General features: G+C 39.8%; 1 protein-coding gene across 3 annotated transcripts in view; it reads left to right on the forward strand.

Annotated features, from left to right (window-relative positions):
- SUPT3H (SPT3 homolog, SAGA and STAGA complex component) overlaps positions 1-14,594 on the forward strand; it is a 554,087-nt gene extending 539,493 nt beyond the window's left edge. For 2 of the 3 annotated variants that reach the window (XM_039231173.1, XM_039231171.1), the window contains exon 12: positions 14,437-14,594. In XM_039231173.1, coding sequence (XP_039087104.1) covers positions 14,437-14,508 — 72 coding nt within the window. In that variant the 3' untranslated portion in view covers positions 14,509-14,594. The remainder of the gene's footprint in view (positions 1-14,436) is intronic. The other variant, XM_039231172.1, reaches the window with a different exon arrangement.
- The last annotated feature ends 6,987 nt before the right edge of the window (positions 14,595-21,581 follow it).

Genomic DNA, 21,581 nt, shown 5'->3' on the forward strand with positions numbered 1-21,581 from the left:
ATTGAGGAATAATTGACAAATATAATCATATATATTTAAAGTGTACAACATGATAATTTGATACACATTGTGGTGATTACCAAGGTTAAGATGCAGGAACTGGCACACATATCACCTCACATAATTAACCCTTTTGCTTGTTTGTGTCTGTGTGTGTGGTAACGATGCCTGTGTGTGTGGTAAGATCCACTCTCAGCAACTTTCAAGTATAACAATACCATCTTAGAGCTGTAGCCACCACGCTGTACTTTAGCTCCTCAAAACATACTCCTCTTATAACTGAAAGTTTGTACCCTTTGACCCACCTATCCCCATTTCCCTCTCCCCACAATCCCTGTCAACCGCCATTCATTCTATTATGTTTCTGTGAAATTAGCTTTTAGTGATACCATTTAGTATTTGTCTCTTTCTGTCTAATTTCACTTAGCATAATACTCTTTAGGTTGTCCATGTTGTCACACATGGCAAGGTTTCCTTCTATCTTATGAGTGAATAATATTCTCATATATATACATATATATATATGAGATATATATATGAATATATAACTCACATATTCTTTATCCATTCATCCATCAGAGAACTTAGAAGTTGTTTCCATATCTTGGCTATTGTGAATAATGCTACAGTGAACATAGAGGTGCAAATATCTCTGTAAAGTACTAATTTCATTTCCTTTAGGATATATACCCAAAAGTGGGATTGCTGAGTCATTTGGTAATTTTATTTTTAATATTTTTAACAACCGCTATATTGTTTTATATAATGACCACCAATTTACATTCCTACCAACAGTGTATAAGGGTTTCCCTTTCTACATATCCTCACCGTTTCTTATCACTTGTCTTTTTGATACTAGCCATCCTAACAGGTATGAGATGATATCTCATTATTGCTTTGATTTGCATTTTTCTTATGATTAGTGATGTTGGGCACCTTTTCATGTACCTCTTGGCCATTTATATGTTTTCCTTGAAAAAGTGTCTATTCAGGCACTTTGCCCATTTTTAATGGGATTATTTGCTTTTTTTGCTATTAAATTAAATGATTATTTTTATATTTTGGGTATTAACTCCTTATCAGATATATGATTTACAAATATTTTATCCCATTCTGTATGTTGCCCTTACAGTGATTGTTTCCTTTGCTACACAGAAGCTTTTTCTTTTGATGTAGTCCACTTGTTTATTTTAGCTTTTGTTGCCTTTGTTTTTGGTATCTTATCCAAGAAATCATTTCCAAGACCACTGTCAAGGAGCTTACTCCCTGTGCTTACTTGTAGGAGTTTTGCAGTTTCAGGTCTTACATTCAACTTTTTAATCCATGTTGATTTGACTTTTTTTGCATAATTTTGTGTATGGTGTAAAATAGGGGTCTATTTTTATTCTTTTGCATTTAGCTATTCATTTATTAAAAAGACTGTCCTTTCCCCTAGTATATTCCTGGATCCTTTGTCAAAAATTACTTGACCATATATCTGTAGGTTCTGGGCTCTCTATTCTGTTCTATTGATCTGTGCCTGTTTTTGTTGGGTTTTTTTGTTTGTTTGTTTGTTTATTTCTTTTTGTTTTTTATTTAGAGAGAGAGCATGAGTGGGGAGGGGCAAAGAGAGAGGGGAAAGAGAGAATCCCAAGCAGCTCCTCACCAGCACTGTGGATCATGACATGGAGCTTGAACTCATGAGATCATGCCCTAAGCCAAAACCAAAAGTCGGGTGCTTAACTGACTAAGCCACCCAGGTGCCCTGATGTGTGTCTGTTTTTATGCCCATACCATACTGTTCTGATTATTATAGTTTTATAATATAATCTGAAATCAGGAAATGTGATACATCCAACTTTGTTCTTCTTTCTCAAGATTGATTTGGCCATGAAGGGTCTTTTGTGGTTCCATATGAACTTTATATTTTTATTTATGTAAAAATATATATTTTCTGTTTCTGTAAAAAAGTACTATTGGAATTTAGATAGCACTGAATTGAATCTGTAGATTACTTCATGTAGTACAGACGTTTTAACAATAATAATTCTCCCAGTCTAAAAATGGATATCTTTCCATTTATTAGTGTCTTCTTCAATTTCTTCACCAGTGTCTTATAGTTTTGAGGGTACAGGTCCTTCATCTCCTTGGTTAACCTTTTCCCAATTACTGTATTATATTTGATCCTATTGTAAAGGAGATTGCTTTCTTAATTTCTCTTTCAGATCATGGTTTCTATATAGAAATACAACGGATTTTTGTATGTTGATTGTGTATCCTACGTTAATGAATTAATTATGGTTTTATCAGTTTTTTGATGGCAATCTTTAGGGCTTTCTATGTATAAAATCATGTCTTCTGCAAATAGACATAATTTTACTTTTTCCTTTCTGATTTGGGTGGCCTTTTTTTTTCATGCCTAATTGCTATGGCTAGGACTTCCACTACTATGTTGAATAGAAATGGCAAGGATAGGCATCTCTGCCTTGTTCCTGATCTTAGAAGAAAGGCTTTTCACTTTTCAACATTAAGCATGATGTTAGTTGTGAGTTTGTCATATATGGCCTTTATTATGTTGAAGTACATTCTTTGTAAACCTAATTTGTTGAGAGTTTTAGGTTTTGAAATGATCACAGGATTTTTACCTTTTATTCTAGTAATGTGGTATCTCACGTTTATTGATTTTTGTATGTTGAATCATCCTTGCATCCCAGAGATAAACTTCACTTGATCGTGGTATATAATCCTTTGAATGTGCTATTGAATTAGGTTTGGTAGTCAGACATTTAAAACAGAATTAATCCCAATTCTTCTCAAGCTATTCCAAAAAATAGAAATCGAAGGAAAACTCCTGGACTCATTTTATGAAGCCAGCATCACTCTGATTCCCAAGCCAGACAGAGATCCAGCAAAAAAAGAGGACTACAGGCCAATATCCTTGATGAATACGGATGCAAAAATTCTCAACAAGATCCTTGCAAATCGAATCCAGCAGCATATCAAAAGAATCATCCACCAAGATCAAGTGGGATTCATTCCTGGGTTACAGGGCTGGTTCAACATTCGCAAATCAATCAATGTGATACATCATATCAATAAAAGAAAAGATAAAAACCATATGATCCTGTCAATAGATGCAGAAAAAGCATTTGACAAAATACAGCATCCCTTCTTAATAAAGACTCTCGAGAAAGTTGGGATAGAAGGAACCTACTTAAACATCATCAAAGCCATCTATGAGAAGCCTTCAGCTAACATCATCCTCAACGGGGAAAAACTGAGAGCTTTCCCCCTGAGATCAGGAACACGACAGGGATGTCCACTCTCACCACTGTTGTTTAACATAGTGCTGGAAGTCCTAGCATCAGCCATCAGACAACAAAAGGAAATCAAAGGCATCAGAATTGGCAAAGAGGAAGTCAAACTTTCACTCTTCGCAGATGACATGATACTCTACATAGAAAACCCGACAGACTCCACCAGAAGCCTACTAGAACTGATCCAAGAATTCAGCCAAGTTGCAGGGTACAAAATCAACGTACAGAAATCGGTTGCATTTTTATACACCAATAATGAAGCAACAGAAAGAGAAATCAAGAAACTGATCCCATTCACAATTGCACAAAAAACCATAAAATACCTCGGAATAAACCTAACCAAGGATACAAGAGATCTGTATGATGAAAACTATAGAAAACTTATGAAGGAAATTGAAGAAGACACAAAGAAATGGAAAAACATTCCATGCTCATGGATAGGAAGAATAAATATAGTTAAGATGTCATTACTACCTAAAGCACTCTACACATTCAATGCAATTCCAATCAAAATTGCACCAGCATACTTCTCAAAACTAGAACAAACTATCCAAAAATTTGTATGGAACCACAAAAGACCCCGAATAGCCAAAGTAATACTGAAAAATAAAACCAAAACGGGAGGTATCACCATCCCAGACTTCAGCCTCTACTACAAAGCTGTCATCCTCAAGACAGTATGGTATTGGCACAAAAACAGACACATAGACCAATGGAACAGAATTGAGAACTCAGAAGTGGACCCAAAAGTATACAGCCAACTGATCTTTGACAAAGCAGGAAAGAATATCCAATGGAAAAAAGACAGCCTTTTTAACAGATGGTGTTGGGAGAACTGGACAGCAACATGCAGAAGAATGAAACTAGATCATTTTCTCACACCATGCACAAAAATCAACTCAAAATGGATAAAGGACCTGAACGTGAGACAGGAAACTATCAACACCCTAGAGGAGAAAGCAGGAAACAACCTCCTTGACCTCCACCGCAGCAACTTCTTACTTGACACATCCCCAAAAGCAAGGGAATCAAGAGCAAAAATAAACTGTTGGGACCTCATCAAGATTAAAAGCTTCTGCACAGCCAAGGAAACAACCCAGAAAATTAATAGGCAACCAACGGAATGGGAAAAGATAGTTGCAAATGACATATCAGATAAAGGGTTAATATCCAGAATCTATAAGGAACTCACCAAACTACACGCCCGAAAAACAAACAACCCAGTGAAGAAATGGGCAGAAGACATGAACAGACACTTCTCCAAAGAGGACATCCAGATGGCCAACAGACACATGAAACGATGCTCAGCATCCCTCCTCATCAGGGAAATACAAATCAAAACCACACTGAGATACCACCTCACGCCAGTCAGAGTGGCTAAAATGAGCAAATCAGAGAACTCTAGATGCTGGCGAGGATGTGGAGAAACGGGCACCCTCCTACACTGTTGGTGGGAATGTAAACTGGTACAGCCCCTCTGGAAAACAGTGTGGAGGTTCCTCAGGAAACTAACAATAGAACTCCCTTATGACCCAGCAATAGCACTGCTAGGAATTTACCCAAGGGATACAGAAATGCTGAGGCATAGGAGCACATGTACCCCAATGTTCATAGCAGCACTCTCCACAATAGCTAAAACATGGAAAGAGCCTAAGTGTCCATCAACAGATGAATGGATCAAGAAGATGTGGTTTATCTATACCATGGAATACTACATGGCAATGAGAAACAATGAAATCTGGCCATGTGTAGCAACATGGATGGACCTTGAGGGTGTTATGCTGAGCGAAATAAGTCAGGCAGAGAAGGACAAATATCATATGTTTGCACGTATAGGAGGATTAGGAGGAACTTGATGGAGGACCAAGGGGGAGAAGAAGAGCGGAAATGGTGGGGTAAGGGAGAGAGGCAAACCATGAGAGACTCTTGAATGCTGACAAAAACTGAGGACTGATGGATGTGGGGGGAAGGGGGGGATGGGCATGGAGGAGGACACTTGTGGGGATGAGTACTGAGTGTTATGTGGAAACTAATTTGACAATAAACTATTTGTAAAAAATAAATTAATTAATTTAAAAAAAAGAATTAGGTTTGGTAGTATTGTATTGAAAATTTTTGCATCTGTGTTCACCAGGGATATGGCCTGTGTGATAATATGATTTATAATAAGAAATATGTATTTGATATTCATCCCTGTTTCTCGCACAGAGCTCCCAAATAAAGCCTTTGGAATTTCTCGTGATTGCTATAAAGGTGTCCCTTGTTATGTCACTGAGATAACTTCTAGACTACACCTAAGGATGGAGGCTGGTTGTCAGTGGAGCTAGTCATGTGATTGGAGGGTTAGAACTTTCAGTCCTACCCCAAAACCTCCAGGGAAGGAGGAGGGGTTGGAGATTGAGTTTAGTCACCAATGGCTATAGATTTAATCAACCATGTTTATGTAACAAAGCCCATAAAAAAAAACCAAAAATATGGGGTTCAGAGAACTTCCATCTTAGTGAACACATAGAGATTCAGGGTGAGTGGCACCGTTCAAAGAGGGCATGGAAGCTCTACACCCTAACCTTGTACCTTGCTCTATGCATTTCTTTCATCTGACTGTTCCTGAACTATATACTTTTATAACAAACCAGAAATCTTCTAAGTAAAATGTTCCTCTGAGTTCTGTGAGCCACTCTAGCAAATTGATCAAACCCAAGGAGGACGTCTTCCAAACCTCTAGTCTCTATCTGCTCAGTCAGAAGTACAGGTGATAACCTGGATTTGTGATTGGTGTCTACAATATGGGGCGCAAGGAGGCAGCAGTTTAGTAGGACTGAGCCCTTAACCTGTGGGATCTGATGTTCTTAACAGGTCAGTAGTGTCAAAATTAAGTTGAATTATAGGACACTGGACTAGTGTCCCAAGAATTGCTTGTTAGTGTGGGAAAAAACCCACATCAGAATTGGTGACCAAAGTCTTAGCCTGTAATTTTCTTTTCTTGTAGTGCTCTTTTTTGGCTTTGGTATCAGGATAATGCTTGCCGTGTAAAGTGGGTTTTAAAGTGGTTCCTCCTCTTCAATTTTTGGGAGTTGAGAAGCATTGATATTAATTCTCCTTTAAATATTTGCTAGAATTGACCAGTGAAGCCATCTAGTCCTGGACTTTTATTTTTTGGAAGATTGTGTATTATTGAGTCAATCCCTTTGCTCATTATTGGTCTGTTCAGGTTTTCTACTCATTATTCATTCTTGGTAAGTAGTGGGTTTCTAGGGATTTATTCATGTCTTCTAAGTTATCTAATTCATTTGCATATTGTTCATAGAGTCTCTGATGATCCTTTGTATTTTTGTGATATAAATTATAATGTCTCTTTTTCTATCTATAGTTTATTTAAGTCATTTCCCTTTTTTTTTTTTATTTCCTTCCTTCTGCTGATTTGGGGCATAATTTGTTCTTCTGTTTCTAGTTCCCTGAGGTGTTAGGTTGTTTATTTCAGTCTTTTTTTTTTTTTTCTTAATGCAGACGTTTATTGCTATGAACTTCTCTTTCAGAACTGCTTTTACTGCATCCCTTAAGTTCCAGTATGTTGTTTCCTTTTTGGTTTGTCTCAAGATATTTCCCTTTTTTTTTTTTTTTTAATGTTTTATTTATTTCTGAGAGAGAGAGAGAGAGAGAGAGTAGGGGAGGGTCAGAGAGAGAGGAAGACGCAGAATCGGAAAGAGGCTCCAGGCTCTGAGCTGGCCATCAGCACAGAGTCCCATGCAGGGCTCGAACACACAAACCATGAGATCATGACCCGAGCCAAAGTCGAAGTCAGAAGCCCAACCGAGCCACCCAGGCACCCCAAGATAGTTTTGGTTTTTTTGATTTCTTCTTTGACCCACTGATTGTTCAGAAGTGTGTTGTTTAATTTCTACATATTTGTGAATTTTTCAGATCTCTCTCTGTTACTGATTTCTGGTTTCATACTGTTGTGAAATCTTGATAAGATTTCAGTCTTCTTAAATATTTTAAGCCTGGTTTTATAACCTAACATATGATCTATCCTGGAGAATGTTCCATGTGCAATTGAGAATAATTTATATTCTTCAGATATTGGATGGACTGTTCTGTGTATGTCTGTTAGGTCCATTTGGTCTAAAATGTAGGTCAAGTCCTTATTTCCTTAGTGATATTAAGTCTAGATGATCTATCCGTTCTTGAAAGTGGGGTATTGAAGTCTCCTACTATTTTGGCATTGATGTGCTTTCACCTACAGATCTATTAATAATCATTGAATATATTTAGGTGTTCTGATATTGGGTGCATATTTCTTTATTATTATATCCTCTTGATGAATTGAGCCCTTTATCATTGTATAATGACTTTTTTTTTAGTCAAAAGCTACAGCTTTTGACCTAAAATCCTTTTTTTTTCTGATACAAGAATAGCTACTCCTGTTCCCTTTTGCTTTCCATTTGCATCTCTTTCACTTTGAACCCATGAGTGTCTTTAAAGCTTAAGTGAATCTCTTGTAGGCAGCATTTAGTTGGGTCTTGTGACTTGTCTCTTTTTTTAAAGTTTTTTATTTTACTTATTTTGAAAGAGAGGGAGCACAAGTAGGGGGAGGGCAGAAAGAGAGAAGGATAGAGAGAATCCCAAGCAGGCTCTGCACTGTCAGTGCAAAGCCCAATGTAGAGCTCCAACTCATGAATTGTGAGATCATTACCTGAACCAAAGTCAAACACTTAACTGACTAAACCACCCAGACACTCGGGTCTTTTCTTTTTTAATCCATTCAAGCACCCTGTATCTTTTGATTGGAAAATTTAAACCATTTACATTTAGAGTAATTAGTGATAGGTAAAGACTTACTATTGCCATGTTGCTAAATGTTTTCTGATTGTTTTGTAGTTCCTATTTTCCTTCCTTCCTGTCTTATATCTTCCTTTGAAAATTGGTGTTTTTCTTTGTGATTACTATGAGGCTTTCATAGTACATCTTGTAATAGTCTATTTTAAGTTGAAAACCACTTAACTTCCATTGCATGAAAAGAATCTATACACTTACTTGCCCTCCAGCTTTATGTTGTTGGTGTCACATTTACATTTTTTCATATTATGTACCCATCAACAAAATATTGTAGCTACAGTTATTTTCAACACTTTTGTCTTTTAACTTATATACTAGAGTGTAGTGATTTGCCTACCTCCATTGCGGTATTAGAGTGTTTTGAATTTATTTATTTACCTATGTCAGTGAATTTAATAGTTTCATGTTTTCATTAGCAACATTTTGTTTCATCTTAAAGAACTCCTTTTAGCATTTCTTATAAAGCAGGTCTAGTGGTGATAAAAATCCCTTAGCTTTTATTCATCTGGAAAAATCTGTGTACCCAGGAATGTAGTAAAGTATTCTTGATCAGCATTTTATGTTCTTTGACCGCTTTGAGTATATTATCTCACTCTCTCCTGACCTAAAAGATTTCTTCTGAGAAATCTGCTGTTAGCCTTATCAGAGTTCCCTTGTATGTAATGGCTCTTTTTAAACTCTTGCTGCTTTCATAATTCTCTATCTCTGATATTAAAAGTTTGATTATATTGTCTCAGTGAAGACCTCTTTGTATTGAATCTGTTTCAGGATCTTTGAGTTTTATGTGTCTGGATGGCTGTCTCTCCCCAGATTTTGAAAGTTATCAGCCATTATTTCTTTGTTTTCTGACCTTTTCTCTACTCTGTATAGGACTCCCATAACATGAATATTGTTTCATGTAACGGTGTCCCATAATTCACATAGGCTTTCTTTGCTTTTTTTCATGTTTATTTCTTTTTTCAGCTCCAAAAGTATAATATCAAGAGATCTGTCTTCATGTTCACAGATTCTTTCTTCTCCTTGATTGATCCTGTTATTAAGCTCTTCATTGCATATTTTTCATTTCATTCACTTCATATTTTAGCTCTAAAAATTTTTTATGATTTTGTTGAATTCATTTTGTTATTGCATTGTTTTCCTAAGTTCATTTTGTTGTCTTTCTGTGTTCTCTTGAATCTCATTGCACTTCCTTAAAATAGTTGCTTTGAATTCTTTTTCAGGTAACTCATAGATCTCCATTTCTTTGGGATTAGTAACTCGAAAATTATCAAGCACCTTTGGTAGTGTCACGTTTCCTTGTTGTTCCATATTTCTTGTGGCTTTGCATTGTTGTTTGTTTATTTGAGAGAAGAGTCACCTTTTCAGCCTTTCAGACTGCCTTTGGTGGGGAAAGACTTTCAACTGAGAGTGGCTATGAGAGCTCAGGTTGGGTAGGGTGCCATGTCTCTGATTCTGGAGAGGGCACAGCAGCATAATCTCTGTATACCTTCATCAGCTGAGTCCAACATGGGCAAAAGACTTTGAGGTCTTCTTTGACCAAGACAGCAGAGATCCTGTAAGCACCAGTAGTGTCTAGGGCTATTGGAATTCTAGGTGGCAGAGGCTCAGGGATCTTCCGGTTCTTCTCTTTTTCCTGTAGGAGGAACTTCTAGCCAAAGGGAATACTTGTTGGTACCAGGTCTGGTGAACTGGCACTTAGAGCAGCAGGGAAACCAGGATCCTGGGGTACAGGTGCACTTGTTATAATAGTAGTCCAAGTGTCTGATGTGCACACGTGTGCAGATCTCCGGAGGAACCTGGTCTGCATCTCTGGGGATCATCCTGGGGATTTGGACCCCAGGATGGGGAGATGCAGCAGTGGCGCAGGCTGTGGGATGATAGGATGCACCAGTGTCTTAGGCTCTGAGTAAGGGATGCAGTGACAGCATGCCCTGGGGATGTGGGTCAGAGTCCTGACTCTGGCAGCAGGGGGCAGAGCAGCAGCAGCTTGGCCTCCATGATGCCAGGCCAAAGACCCAAGGGGTGTGGCACAGAGCTGTAGCAATATAGCCCATTGATGGCAAGTCAGTGCATGACTTAGGACTCAGAGGATGGGACAGAGAACAGCAGCTGCAGTATCACAGCCTAGTGATAGGACTCCAGGAGTCAGACATAGAATAGCAGCAACTCAGGCCTAGTGATGGTCGGCCAAAACCATGATTTTGAACCCTGAAGGCAGAGCAGAGAAAGCAACAGCACTTCTGGTTTCATAGATGGCAAGGTGCTTTTTTAGCCCAATCCCAGAGAGTAGGGCACAACATCAACTGGGGCTGCTGGGGCCAAGTCTCACCACAACAGTAGCTCCAGAACTGCTGAGAAGACACAGCAGTGGGAACCCCAAGCAGCCCCATTAGCTGGCTTCAGTGCTGGTGAAGACTGTGAGTACTCAGTAGCAATGTCTACATATGTCCACGACAGTGATGAGGATTAGTAGGGTTCCCCTGCTCTCCTTTTCCTATCAGGTGTAATCCCTCCAAAAGGGTTCCTCTTTGCACTGAGCTGCTCTGGACTGGGAGATGGGGTGATGCACGTAAAATGCTTCTTACACTTTTCTGTAGAACTATGCTCAGCTGTTGAGCCCTGCAGGGTCTCTGCTGCTTCTTTGTTGCAATCTAGAGCTTTCCCAGAGCTGTTTTGTCTATTTATAATTGTTTACTTATTGGTTTTTTGTGGGGAGACCAGCTTTGGGACCTCCTAAGTAGCCATCTTGCTGATGTCAGTCCCTACGATGAAATTTTTGTTTTATTTGAGAAAGTGGGGGTGCCTAGGTGACTCAGTCAGTTAAGCAGCTAACTTTGGCTCAGATCATGGTCTCTCAGTTGGTGAGTTCAAGCCCCGTGTTGGGCTCTGTGCTGACAGCTCAGAGCCTGGAGCCTGCTTCCAATTCTGTGTCTCCCTCTCTCTCTGTCACTCCCCTGCTCACACTGTGTGTGTGTGTGTGTGTGTGTGCGCGCGTGTGTGTGAAAAATAAATAAACTTTTTTTTTAATTCAAAAAAATAAAGTTTGAGAAAGTGGAAAAGAATCAGGAAAGCTAGTAGTGGAGAATAAGTGTAAATCTAAATTGGTGAAAGGAGCAGTTTTACCTGTAGTTAAAGCTTTACTAATTAAGTTAATGGTACAAATAATGCACATGCATTTATATTCAACTAGGTGCTACAGGTATGTTTTGTAGCATGTTTATCTTTTGTTTAAAATCATAATATTTTTCTTTTTAATAGTTTGTGTTCCTTAACATTTATAATACATTATAGCCCATAAAAAGGCAGAATAAACCAGTTTAAGATTTAAATTTTTTTCTCGAGCTTGTCTATATGCAGATAAGAAAAAAAGTCATATTTTAAAAGCAAAAACTTACAAATTAATTTTCCCATCATCGCCCAGTGCAGTAAGTAGAATGCATCAACTTGTCCACTTAAATTGAGATTCTGTCAGCAGGCCATAATTTGAAGCTGAATGAATATATGAATGTCAAAAATTGGGACCTAACTTAATCCTCAATTTAAGGGTGGTGGGAGCAGAAAGCCTGTGAACTACAATCGGTCCTTTAAAATAAAACACTAAGTATTTTTGCTGTTAACTTTAGAGATGCTAGAATGTCTAGGATCTGAGTGTCTAGCATGTGAATTTCAACAAATTCACATAGGAGCAACGAGTAATTGAAAAGAGCTTTTTTGAATCCAAAATAAAGTTGAAGTGGTTTATAGCATGCAGAAGCTGGGCTGTTGGGATGAAGTCTGCTTGTGTTATTGGTCAATTTATACTTTTTTAATAGTAGGGGAGGTGGTCCCAACTAGGTCCAGTCAAGGCCTGGGTTTGTACTAAGATACAGAACTGGGGAATCATTCACAGGATCTGACAGTGGAGAGTAAGTAGAATACTTCATGAGAATATGGCCTCTGGAAGGTCCTCACACCAAGCAGTGTGTAAATTTAGTTTCAACGTCCACAACACAAACAGGAAAATTCACAGTTGACACAAAGATGAGTTGTCTCCGTCATCTTCCTGTAAAGTTGCTCGCTCCGGAAAGGACGCCAACTTGGGGATGTTCCACACTCACCCTCCACAGTCAACATACATCCCTCGTTCCTCCGAAGGAACAAGCTGTGACTCAGGGTGGAGGGCCCTAGGGAATTGGTTTGCTGACATTGCTCTTCACTCATCACACGCGTTTGTTTGACTGTTCTCTATTTTAGAATTAGAATAGGAAGAACTTGGTCCAGAAATCTGAGGCAGCTCGAAACTTTGGCTTTCTTGTTAAACTTCAGGGCCTGAAGTCTCTGTGACTAAAAGTCTCCAGTCTTGTAGCCATTTGCAAACAATAGTGATACAATCATCTGTGACAGTGAATTGATTATTGGAAAGTAAACCTTTCCATATTAGAGAGAACCATTTCCTATTGGCCATCTGGAAAGACGAACCTTGGTAATTTCTCAGGTGTGCTCGGCTAACACCCAACCTGCTCCTGAGCCAAAACCCCTTTTTCAAGCAAGACTCTCTTCACCATTTACCTTTATGAGGAATCCAGCTTTACTCCCAGGTCCATTTATCTCCATGTAAACCATCCCTGTGCTTTAAATATTATGTTATGTGGAAGGTTGTCACTGTGGTTGTAAAATTTAAAATATCAAGGTCAAGAACCTGAAAGTATGACTTTGGCATAAGCCTCTGTTAAGGCAACTGTGGTGCTGGGGGCTGTTTCAAGGCCTGAAGCTCCCTGTCTGTGGTTGTGGGAAGACACTCTATCCGTCCCTGCGAGTTATTTGTGGATCTCCAAGGAATTCACTTAACACTGTTCTCCAGTGCACAGACTGAGGGGGTAAAGTTGGAATTTTCTAGTCCTTGTTAGAGCGTGTGCTTCAATCCCAAAGTGTCCAAAGGCACAGAAAGTCTGATGGTTTAAGCAAGAGACAAGCTCACAGAGGAAGCCCTGAGGAATGAAAAGATAGAATGTGCCACTGTTTTCTCATCCTTGAAATGCCGATTTGGAGTGAGCTGGGGAGCCGCGCCACTGACCTGTGAAATTTCAGCCAGTGTTCCAAAGCCTGACAACCATAGTAAATCCCGTATAAGCTGACTATTGGAAGGAAAGATTTTGAAGTTAACTGAATTTTATGATTAACAGGAAGGTATGCAGAAAACTAGTTTTGTTTCACCTCACATTTGGTGGAAGGCTTGCTACAAAGCTTAGTTCCACTTTTCTTGCTTTGGGTATAATTATAAATGTAATTTAACCATTTTTAGAATTGAACTCTCCAGCATCTCAATAACTTCATCTTAGTCATACAAACGCATTCTACATTTCCCATAATGTGGCTGTTGAAGGCAAAACAAAAATCCCTGATGCGAGATTTTGTCATTTTCCTGGTTTTCTGAGCACAGATTGTAGGGGAAAAGTCCATCTAATTGAGGGTTAGGAATTCTCCAAGTATGGCGATTCCTAGTTTAAATAATGAAAAAGATGGTGGTGAAAGGGATAATTTTATTCCTAATTCCTGGATTTTAGTTCTGTTTCATTCTGGGTTTCATTATGAGACTCAAGTCACAGAGGCCCCATGTAAGTCCAGCTCTTCAGCTCTGAAATTAGAATATATCTCGCAGGGGAAAAAAATCATGCAGTTTTACTTGATTCACTAGAATATATTGTATTATTGCCATCGGTATCCATTTTCCCATATTCTTTTATGGGGATATTTTATCCCATTATGAATATCCGTACATACATGTACATATATATATATATTATAATTACGTAGGATTCGCGTTTTCTATAATGTGTCTACTGTACAGAACTCCTTAGAGATCCCCATATTTCAGCAGGGAGGAAAGGCTTCTAGCAGTGTCTGTTTCCAGGCTTTTCACTAAGACTATAAATTAGGCCTGGGAAGGCTATAATGAGTCAGTAATTTATAGACTATTAAGAGAGTTAATTAGAAGTGATTCCTGAGCATGTCCAATAGAGAACACATGTTTATAAAGGACAAACAGATTCAGCACAACGTGTCTTTGACCTAACCAAACCCAATCAATTAACAAAAATGGGATGTCTTACTTTACATATCTCCCACTCCCCAAAAATAGAATCCCTAACCACTTGTTAACCACACTGACTTTTTAATAGACAGACTGGTGGCTCTTGCCACCAAAAATGTTCAGATTAAGCGCCCTTTTAGACAGAGGCCAGAGGAGTCTACAAAACAGGAAGAAAGCTCTGCTTGCTTTTTTGCGTCCTTTCCCGGTTGGACTTGATGTGATAATTCATTGCAGATTTCTTTCTCTTTGACAGAGTGCCCACCGCAGGAATGGGATGGCTTTTCTGGCCTGCTGAGGGGACTGTGACGGTAACAACAGGAAAGGCAATGTTCTGTTAAGGTGATTTCTGTTCCCCTCTTCCTTTGGACAAAATAAAATACAAGTTTACCTTCTCTGTGTCCCCGGGAGTGGGTTGGTTTGTTGTGACTATCAACTGGCTGACTCCGGCTCTGTCCCAGCCCCCTAGGTGCTCAGTCTTGTTTACTAGCTGGGCTGCTGAGCTAATTAATGGCAGGATGTTTGGGATAGTGTGTAGGTGGACAAGAATGCAGATCACACAATTTTGAAATTTTAATTTGGGATGGATTTACTGCCCTCAGCTCACATATCTTAAAAGCAGTATCTTTTTTTTCCCCCCAGTGTTTAGTCTGTGTTTTATTTGATGCATTTTGTAATCCAGGTTTGGGACAGAGGAAACAAAAAGACAGCCAATCCTCCCCCCGCTCCCCACCCCACCCCCCGGCACTGTCCCACCAACTTTCTTTACTTTGTGACATTTGCAGATTCTATATATCTCACGTGTATTTTAGAGACAAATACTCGTTTCGTAAACTCACACTAATCAAAGACCTAGTTGATCTGATGAGCTGTCTATTCCCATCTTCTCCTCCCTTCCCCCCACTTCTCACGTTTCTGTTATTTTCACGCCTGCTTCCCGACTTCCTGCGGATCTGCCATCATGCCTGTTTTTCCTCATGTAGGCCCTCTCCTCCTGTCTTCTTGTCCCTCCAGGGCCCAGGCCCTCCACTCACACACACACACTGTACCCATTTAGAAGCTAATTAATCAGGGACGCCCGCTGGGTGGCTTAGTCGGTTAAGCGTCCGACTTTCGCTTAGGTCATGATCTCGCGGTTCGTGGGTTCGGGCCCCGCGTCGGGCTCTGTGCTGACTGCCAGCTCGGAGCCTGGAGCCTGTTTCAGTCTGTGACTCCCTCTCTCTCTGACCCTCCCCTGTTAACGCTGTCTCTCTCTCTCCTAGAAATGAATAAAACATTAAAAAAAAAAAATCAGGGGCGCCCGATTACTGGGTTGCTCAGTCGGTTGAGCGTCCGACTTGGGCTCAGGTCATGATCTCATGGTTTGTGAGTTCGAGCCCCACATCAGGCTTTGCACTGACAGCATGGAGACTGATTCAGATTCTCTGTCTTCCTCTCCCTCCTCCCCTCCCCTGCTCTTGCTCTTTGTCCCTCAAAAGTAAATAAACATTAAAAAAAAAATTAAAGAAGCAAAGTAATCAGAATCCCTTGAAGGGGAGCGAGGTGATTTGCTTTCTCCCTTCAGAGCATTCCCACTGCTAAACTGGAATTTGGGACTGGCTCATTTCTTGCCGGTAACAGCTGAGCTATCCTTTTGGCATCTGTACTTTCAGCATTAAATGAGGAACTCTGACTTTTGAGAACAAATCCAACTATAGCAGATGTCATTGTACAGTTCCCGATTAAACTTGAATTACAAAAAAAGGAAGCTTTTTCATTAATTCTATAGGACTTCTGTGCAGTTTTATTTTTGTCGTGGTTTTTACACACACTGAGGCAGCCTTTGTAAAGAAATTAATAAAAACAGAAATAAGAAGCATGAAAGATTTTCCTCCTGTGGCCAAATCATTGTGAGGTTCAGCTAATACGATAGTGCCTCATTATTCACATTTGTTAACTATCATTTACCTGTTCTGCGTTAGTCCTTCTGGAAAAAATCTTCATGTCAAGAAGGAAAAAAAAGTCGATATATAATATCAAAAAATTGCCAAGGGGTTTTGATGTTCCATCTGTGCTTGTTGAAATGTATGATTAAACTTTTCTTTTTATCATCATTCTTATTTTTCTTGGCATCCCTAATCATAGAAAATTATAAGCTTGCAGTAAACAGCCTAACTTTTAAAACGACAGCATTTATTGTATTTGGTTTCGATCTGCCGGGCTTATAGATGTATAAAATTTTCAGGGGCTAATTTTTCACATCAAAATTCCTTCTTTCCCACATTATACATTCTAAAGTATGCACGGAGCAGAAAACTTAACGTTTAGGTTTTTTCCCTTCATTTTATTCTACCTGATCTCCTTATAGTCCCAGAGAAGGAAGACTCAACGTACATTTCTCTCAGAAATATGACAGGCCTGTGTTTTTGTTGGTCTGGCGTATGTTTGTCTATCTTGAACAGTCTGACAGGTAATTATTTATAAAATCTGGTTTTGCCCAGTAAGTTCATATAATAACCTTTCATTTTTCATCATAAGCCAGTGAGCTGAATTCAGAATAAAACAAGGTCATGTATGTCTGTCCCAGACCAGCCTAGATGTCCCCATAATTGCTCAATATTAATATTTTTAATTTTTTTTTTTCTCTTCTACGCTTAGGTTCTTTCTCTGACTCTTTCAACAACACTGAATTTGAAGTAAAATAAAATTTTCTTAAGCAGCGAGCATAGAAAAAAATTTATAGAAGGAAACTCTCAGAAAATGCGACCTCATTAAATTGTTCTCTCAAGATTACAACGTTAGGTAAAATCATAAAATGTTAGAACAGAAGATGGTGGTCTTCAAGATCATTGAAAGCAGCCACTCATTTTCCAGGTGAAAATATGTAGCCTGGAGAGGGAAGTTGACTTTCCCAAGGTCACTCAGTAATGGCAGAGACAGACCAGATCTGGTCCCTAATTCTCAGCCTGCAGGTTCCCTCCCCCATCCTGGATTTGCAGCAGATACATGGGGATTTTATGACATGTTTATCTCTGATAATTACCTAAGTTTATTTTTTAAATGACACTAATTTGAACACATTCTAAAGCCTAAGTGTTATATTAAAATCCTCTTCAAAGGGACTGTGGTGTAATTAAATAATCTGTGTTATATGTCAGGTAGCAAGCAGGGGAAGGGAACTAACATGCTCCGGGCACCGACTTTGTGTCGGGAACCTTAGCTCTGGCATTTCATTTATCTTCACAATGACTTCATGAGGTAGAGGCTACAAAACAGAAACAGCCACATTGGGCTCAATTCTAAATCAAATGTGAATACACAAAACAATTTGGTTTTGTAGCCTTGTGTTTTAGAGATCAAATTTGAAATAAATAAATAAAGCCAACAAATAAGTAAAAATAGCCTCTCTTGTGGGAAATGGACACTGCCTCATAGATTGGAGGGTAAAGGAAATAGAAATATTTCTCCTTTCACCTAAATTTGGATGTGACTTTCCGAACATGCCGTTTTGAGACTGTGTCATTAACCTCCCCGCCTCCACATATTGCAATAATTAAGATTCAAAAATAATGTTCCAATTTTAGAACCAACAGTTTTTATTTAAAAACCATCAGAGGCACAAATATTTTTTAAATGGTGTCTGTAACTCCTGTACCTGGGGAGAATTCACTTATTACTGTTTGTCCTTTGTTTCTATTAAATAATAAACAATCCACATTTAATGCTTCTACCATGTACAAGACAAACCTACGCGGAGATCCTTGGTCTGAAAGAAAACAAGTTTACCTGTCTGGAAATTATGAGGTTTAATTTTATGAAAAAATTTTATATAGTTCCCAGATCAGGTATTTCTTTCCAGTTCATATAACCCCTTGTGTAAAACTGAATCACTACAGAGAAAGTAGTCCCTCATCCGCCCTCCTGGAATTTAGATAGAACCTTCCCAGGTTGCATTTAAAAATCTACCTTCAACCGTGTATACATCTCATAAAATCTTTTACGGTTTCCTGTATGCTCTGGCTGAACATTTCATAGAACATAAACACTTCTGCAAATAATAGAAGGGCATCAAGTTGAATATATCATGCCGGTAGCTCCCACACAAAGCCGATTCTCCAGCAGTGTATTTTTCTCATTTTTATCTTCCTATTTGAAATCCAAGATGAAACTTGCTGTGCTCTCAGCATATGGGGGGGGGGGGGCGGTGTTGGAGGTAGGCAGGGGACTCCAGAAGTTTTAGTGGGGTTGTGTTCATTAAAGCAAAGGCTTGCTGCAGAGGGCATCTAGCCAAACTTAAACAACAAAACCATGCCTGCAGGGATTGGATGTAAATGTGATGGTTAAATAAGGGCCAGATGCTTTTAAAAACGCAAATATTAAAAAGGTCCTATCTCTTCAAGTAAGCCTCTCATGTTGTGAGTGATACTGTAGCACTTTCAAAAAGCGAAAACAAAGAAAGAGCCTTGCATCTGTTTTCTGGAACAAAATATCAAATACTCAAGCCATTGTCAGTCATGGGAGTTTGGGCAACTGAAGCAGATTTTAAAACAATCAATTCCTAGAAAGTCACAAAAAAAAAACCCATACAGTATTTCACTGTCGGAAACCACTAGGTACAGAACATTACACTCAACATTCCATCTGCTCATCACCACCCAGTATTCACTATTCCCACTCCTCCCCCCCACCAAAGGAAAATAAAAATAGAAAAAACTATAGGAAGAATCAAGATGACTGCTTATTTAATTTTACTTAAACCAGGTCACACTTTGCTATCAAAAATGTTGCTGTGTCGTATCAGCATTTTAATAAGGCTGACATAATCTTTATAGCACATCACAAGCCCTCCTGTGTACCAGCACTCTGTGTGAGTTATCCCCTTAAATACTGACAGCCGTCCGTGAGGGAAGCTAAAGATCAAGTAGTCCATTGCCTCAAGCAGGGGCTCCCAAGGTGGGGCGGGCCTTTGCACCCCACGCTTTGACTCCAAAGCTCGTGCTCTTCATCCCTGTTAAATGTGTGGATTGTGCTTGAGTCAAGAGTTCTAATTGTGTGTCAAAAAGAAGTGCTCCTCTGAACCTAGAAGCACTTCCCAGTACCAAAAGCTTGATGACAAGAAAAATTTCATTTTAACATAACATTCCTCATCTAAAGCCAAGTATCAGGTATATAATAGAATATCATATAATATCTAATAGAGTGTGGTTACATTGAATGACGTCAAGTCCTCTATAAAGTCTCAAGCCCTAAGATAATTACATATGATCAGTGCAGATACTAAGAATCCCTATACAAATTATGAGGAAAATCTTCCTCGAAGATCCAAGATCCAGATTTAAAAAGCATCTCCTTTATGAAGACCACATTTCTCCAGAAGGCTCTAATTACCTAGGCTACTATTTTATGCTTTCATAAAAGGTATGTATATCGTGTTATAAAATAATCCCCAGAGGGGCACCTGGGTGGCTCAGTCAGTTAAGCATCTGACTCCTGATCAGCTCAGGTCATGATCTCACAGTTCCTAAGTTCAGGCCCCGCATCGGGCTCTGCACTGACAGCATGGAGCCTGCTTGGGATTCTCTCTCCCTTTCTCTGCCCCTCCCCTGCTGGCTCTCTCGCTCTCTCAAAAATAAATAAATATACTTAAAAAAAATAAAATAATCCCCACCTTGTTTACCTATGTTTGCAGCAGCCAATACCTATGGCCACCCCTTGAAACTTTATACAGATACCCTTTTTAGGTCATTGCTTATGAATTACCATGCAGTCATTGTTTCTCCTGGCCCAGGATTTCTGTGCATGCCCTTAGGGGATATAGTGGACAGGGACAGAGAACAAAGTTGAAAGAAAGTTGCTGATCGTGATTGGAATTAGAAGTGATGCCTTTTTCCGCTCTCATCAATAGTTAGCAGCTTCTTTAATTCACCTCTAGGTCTTCTGCCTCAGCTGAAGTCACTTGCTAACCTAGGTCCTCCGTGAGTCCCCACTAGCAGGGCATCAGCCTGTGGCCCCGCCTCCCTGAAGCTTTGTTTTCTGAAAGGCTTTGATTTACTTCTTCCAGCTACTTCGCCTGGGAGAAGTCACTCAGCCGAGCAGTCCCTGAGCAGCAGCGAGTGTGTGGCCGGTACGCTGGCCTGTGCGGAGACAGTGAGCCCAGATGGACTTAGGCAGTTGGTCACTTATGCAGCATAGGCAAGTTCAGCATGGGGTCCATTCAGCATGGGTTCCCCAGGCGCCAGATGACAGCAGACATGAGTGGTGAGTCACTCACCATGGGGGCGCCAACTCTGAACTAAGACCAGGCAGTTTCTTGGCTTGCCTCGTACCTGAAAGGAGGTGGAGGTGGAAAGTCCCACGCCTCGTCAGAACCAGAGAGGTGGATGAGAAACCATCTGCGGTAGCTCGTGCCAAGACTGGCCCTCTTGCCACATCCCTGGGGCGGTGGCCAACTGCCACAGCACCTTGCCTTCATCACCTGTGTAGAGACTGTAAGGTCACCAGGGTGGTTTCCCCCAAGGTATGCAGAACGTCATGTGTTTCTGGTAACAGTATGAAAAATAAATGTGGCTGCTCTTTCCTATGTTTTCATGGTGGCCTCCTTCCCTGCCTCTTTCCCGTAAAGGTTCCTGCCTGCCTCAGTGCCTGGAACCTTCTGCTTCCTCTGAGCTCAGTATCCCCGTGTTGTTCTTTGTACTCTCTATTTTGTGTCGCTGATTATGTCTCTCTGTGTGCCTCATAGCCTGCACCAGATTAAGAATTTCTTGAGGACAAGTCTTGAATTTGTACCTCCTTGTAATCACCATATGCACATATTAGCTGTTCAAGAAACATGCGCTGGTTGATGGGTAGAAAAGAAATTATTCACTTAAACATAAGCACAGAGAGGCGCCTGGGTGGCTCAGTCGGTTAATGTCCAACTCAGGTCATGATCTCACAGTTGGTGGGTTTGAGCCCTGCATCAGTCTCCACGCTGACAACATGGAACCTACTTGGGATTCTCTCTCCCTCTCTCCCTGCCTGTCCCCACCTCAAATAAATAAATAAATCTTTTAAAAAAGAAACTTAGAAAATTGGGGCGCCTGGGTGGCTCAGTCAGTCAAGCGTCCAACTTCAGCTCAGGTCATGATCTCACGGCTCGTGGGCTTGAGCTCAGCGTCAGGCAGAGCCTGGAACCTGCCTCAGATTCTGTGTCTCCCTCTCTATCTGCCCCTCCCTAGCTCACAGTCTGTCACTGTGTCTTTTTTTTAAAAATGTTTAAAAATAAAACATTTTTAAAAATCTTTTAAAAAAACTTAAAAAATTAACATATGCAGAATTTTTTTTTTTTGGCTGCGTCTTTGTTTAACCCTTTATTGATGCTTACTTGGTTGCAAATCTCATGAACTGTAAATGATCACAGTATT

The sequence above is a fragment of the Hyaena hyaena genome, unplaced genomic scaffold (assembly GCF_003009895.1).
Source record: "Hyaena hyaena isolate Hyena2069 unplaced genomic scaffold, ASM300989v1 scaffold_55, whole genome shotgun sequence".
In the NCBI taxonomy this organism is placed as follows: Eukaryota; Metazoa; Chordata; class Mammalia; order Carnivora; family Hyaenidae; genus Hyaena; species Hyaena hyaena.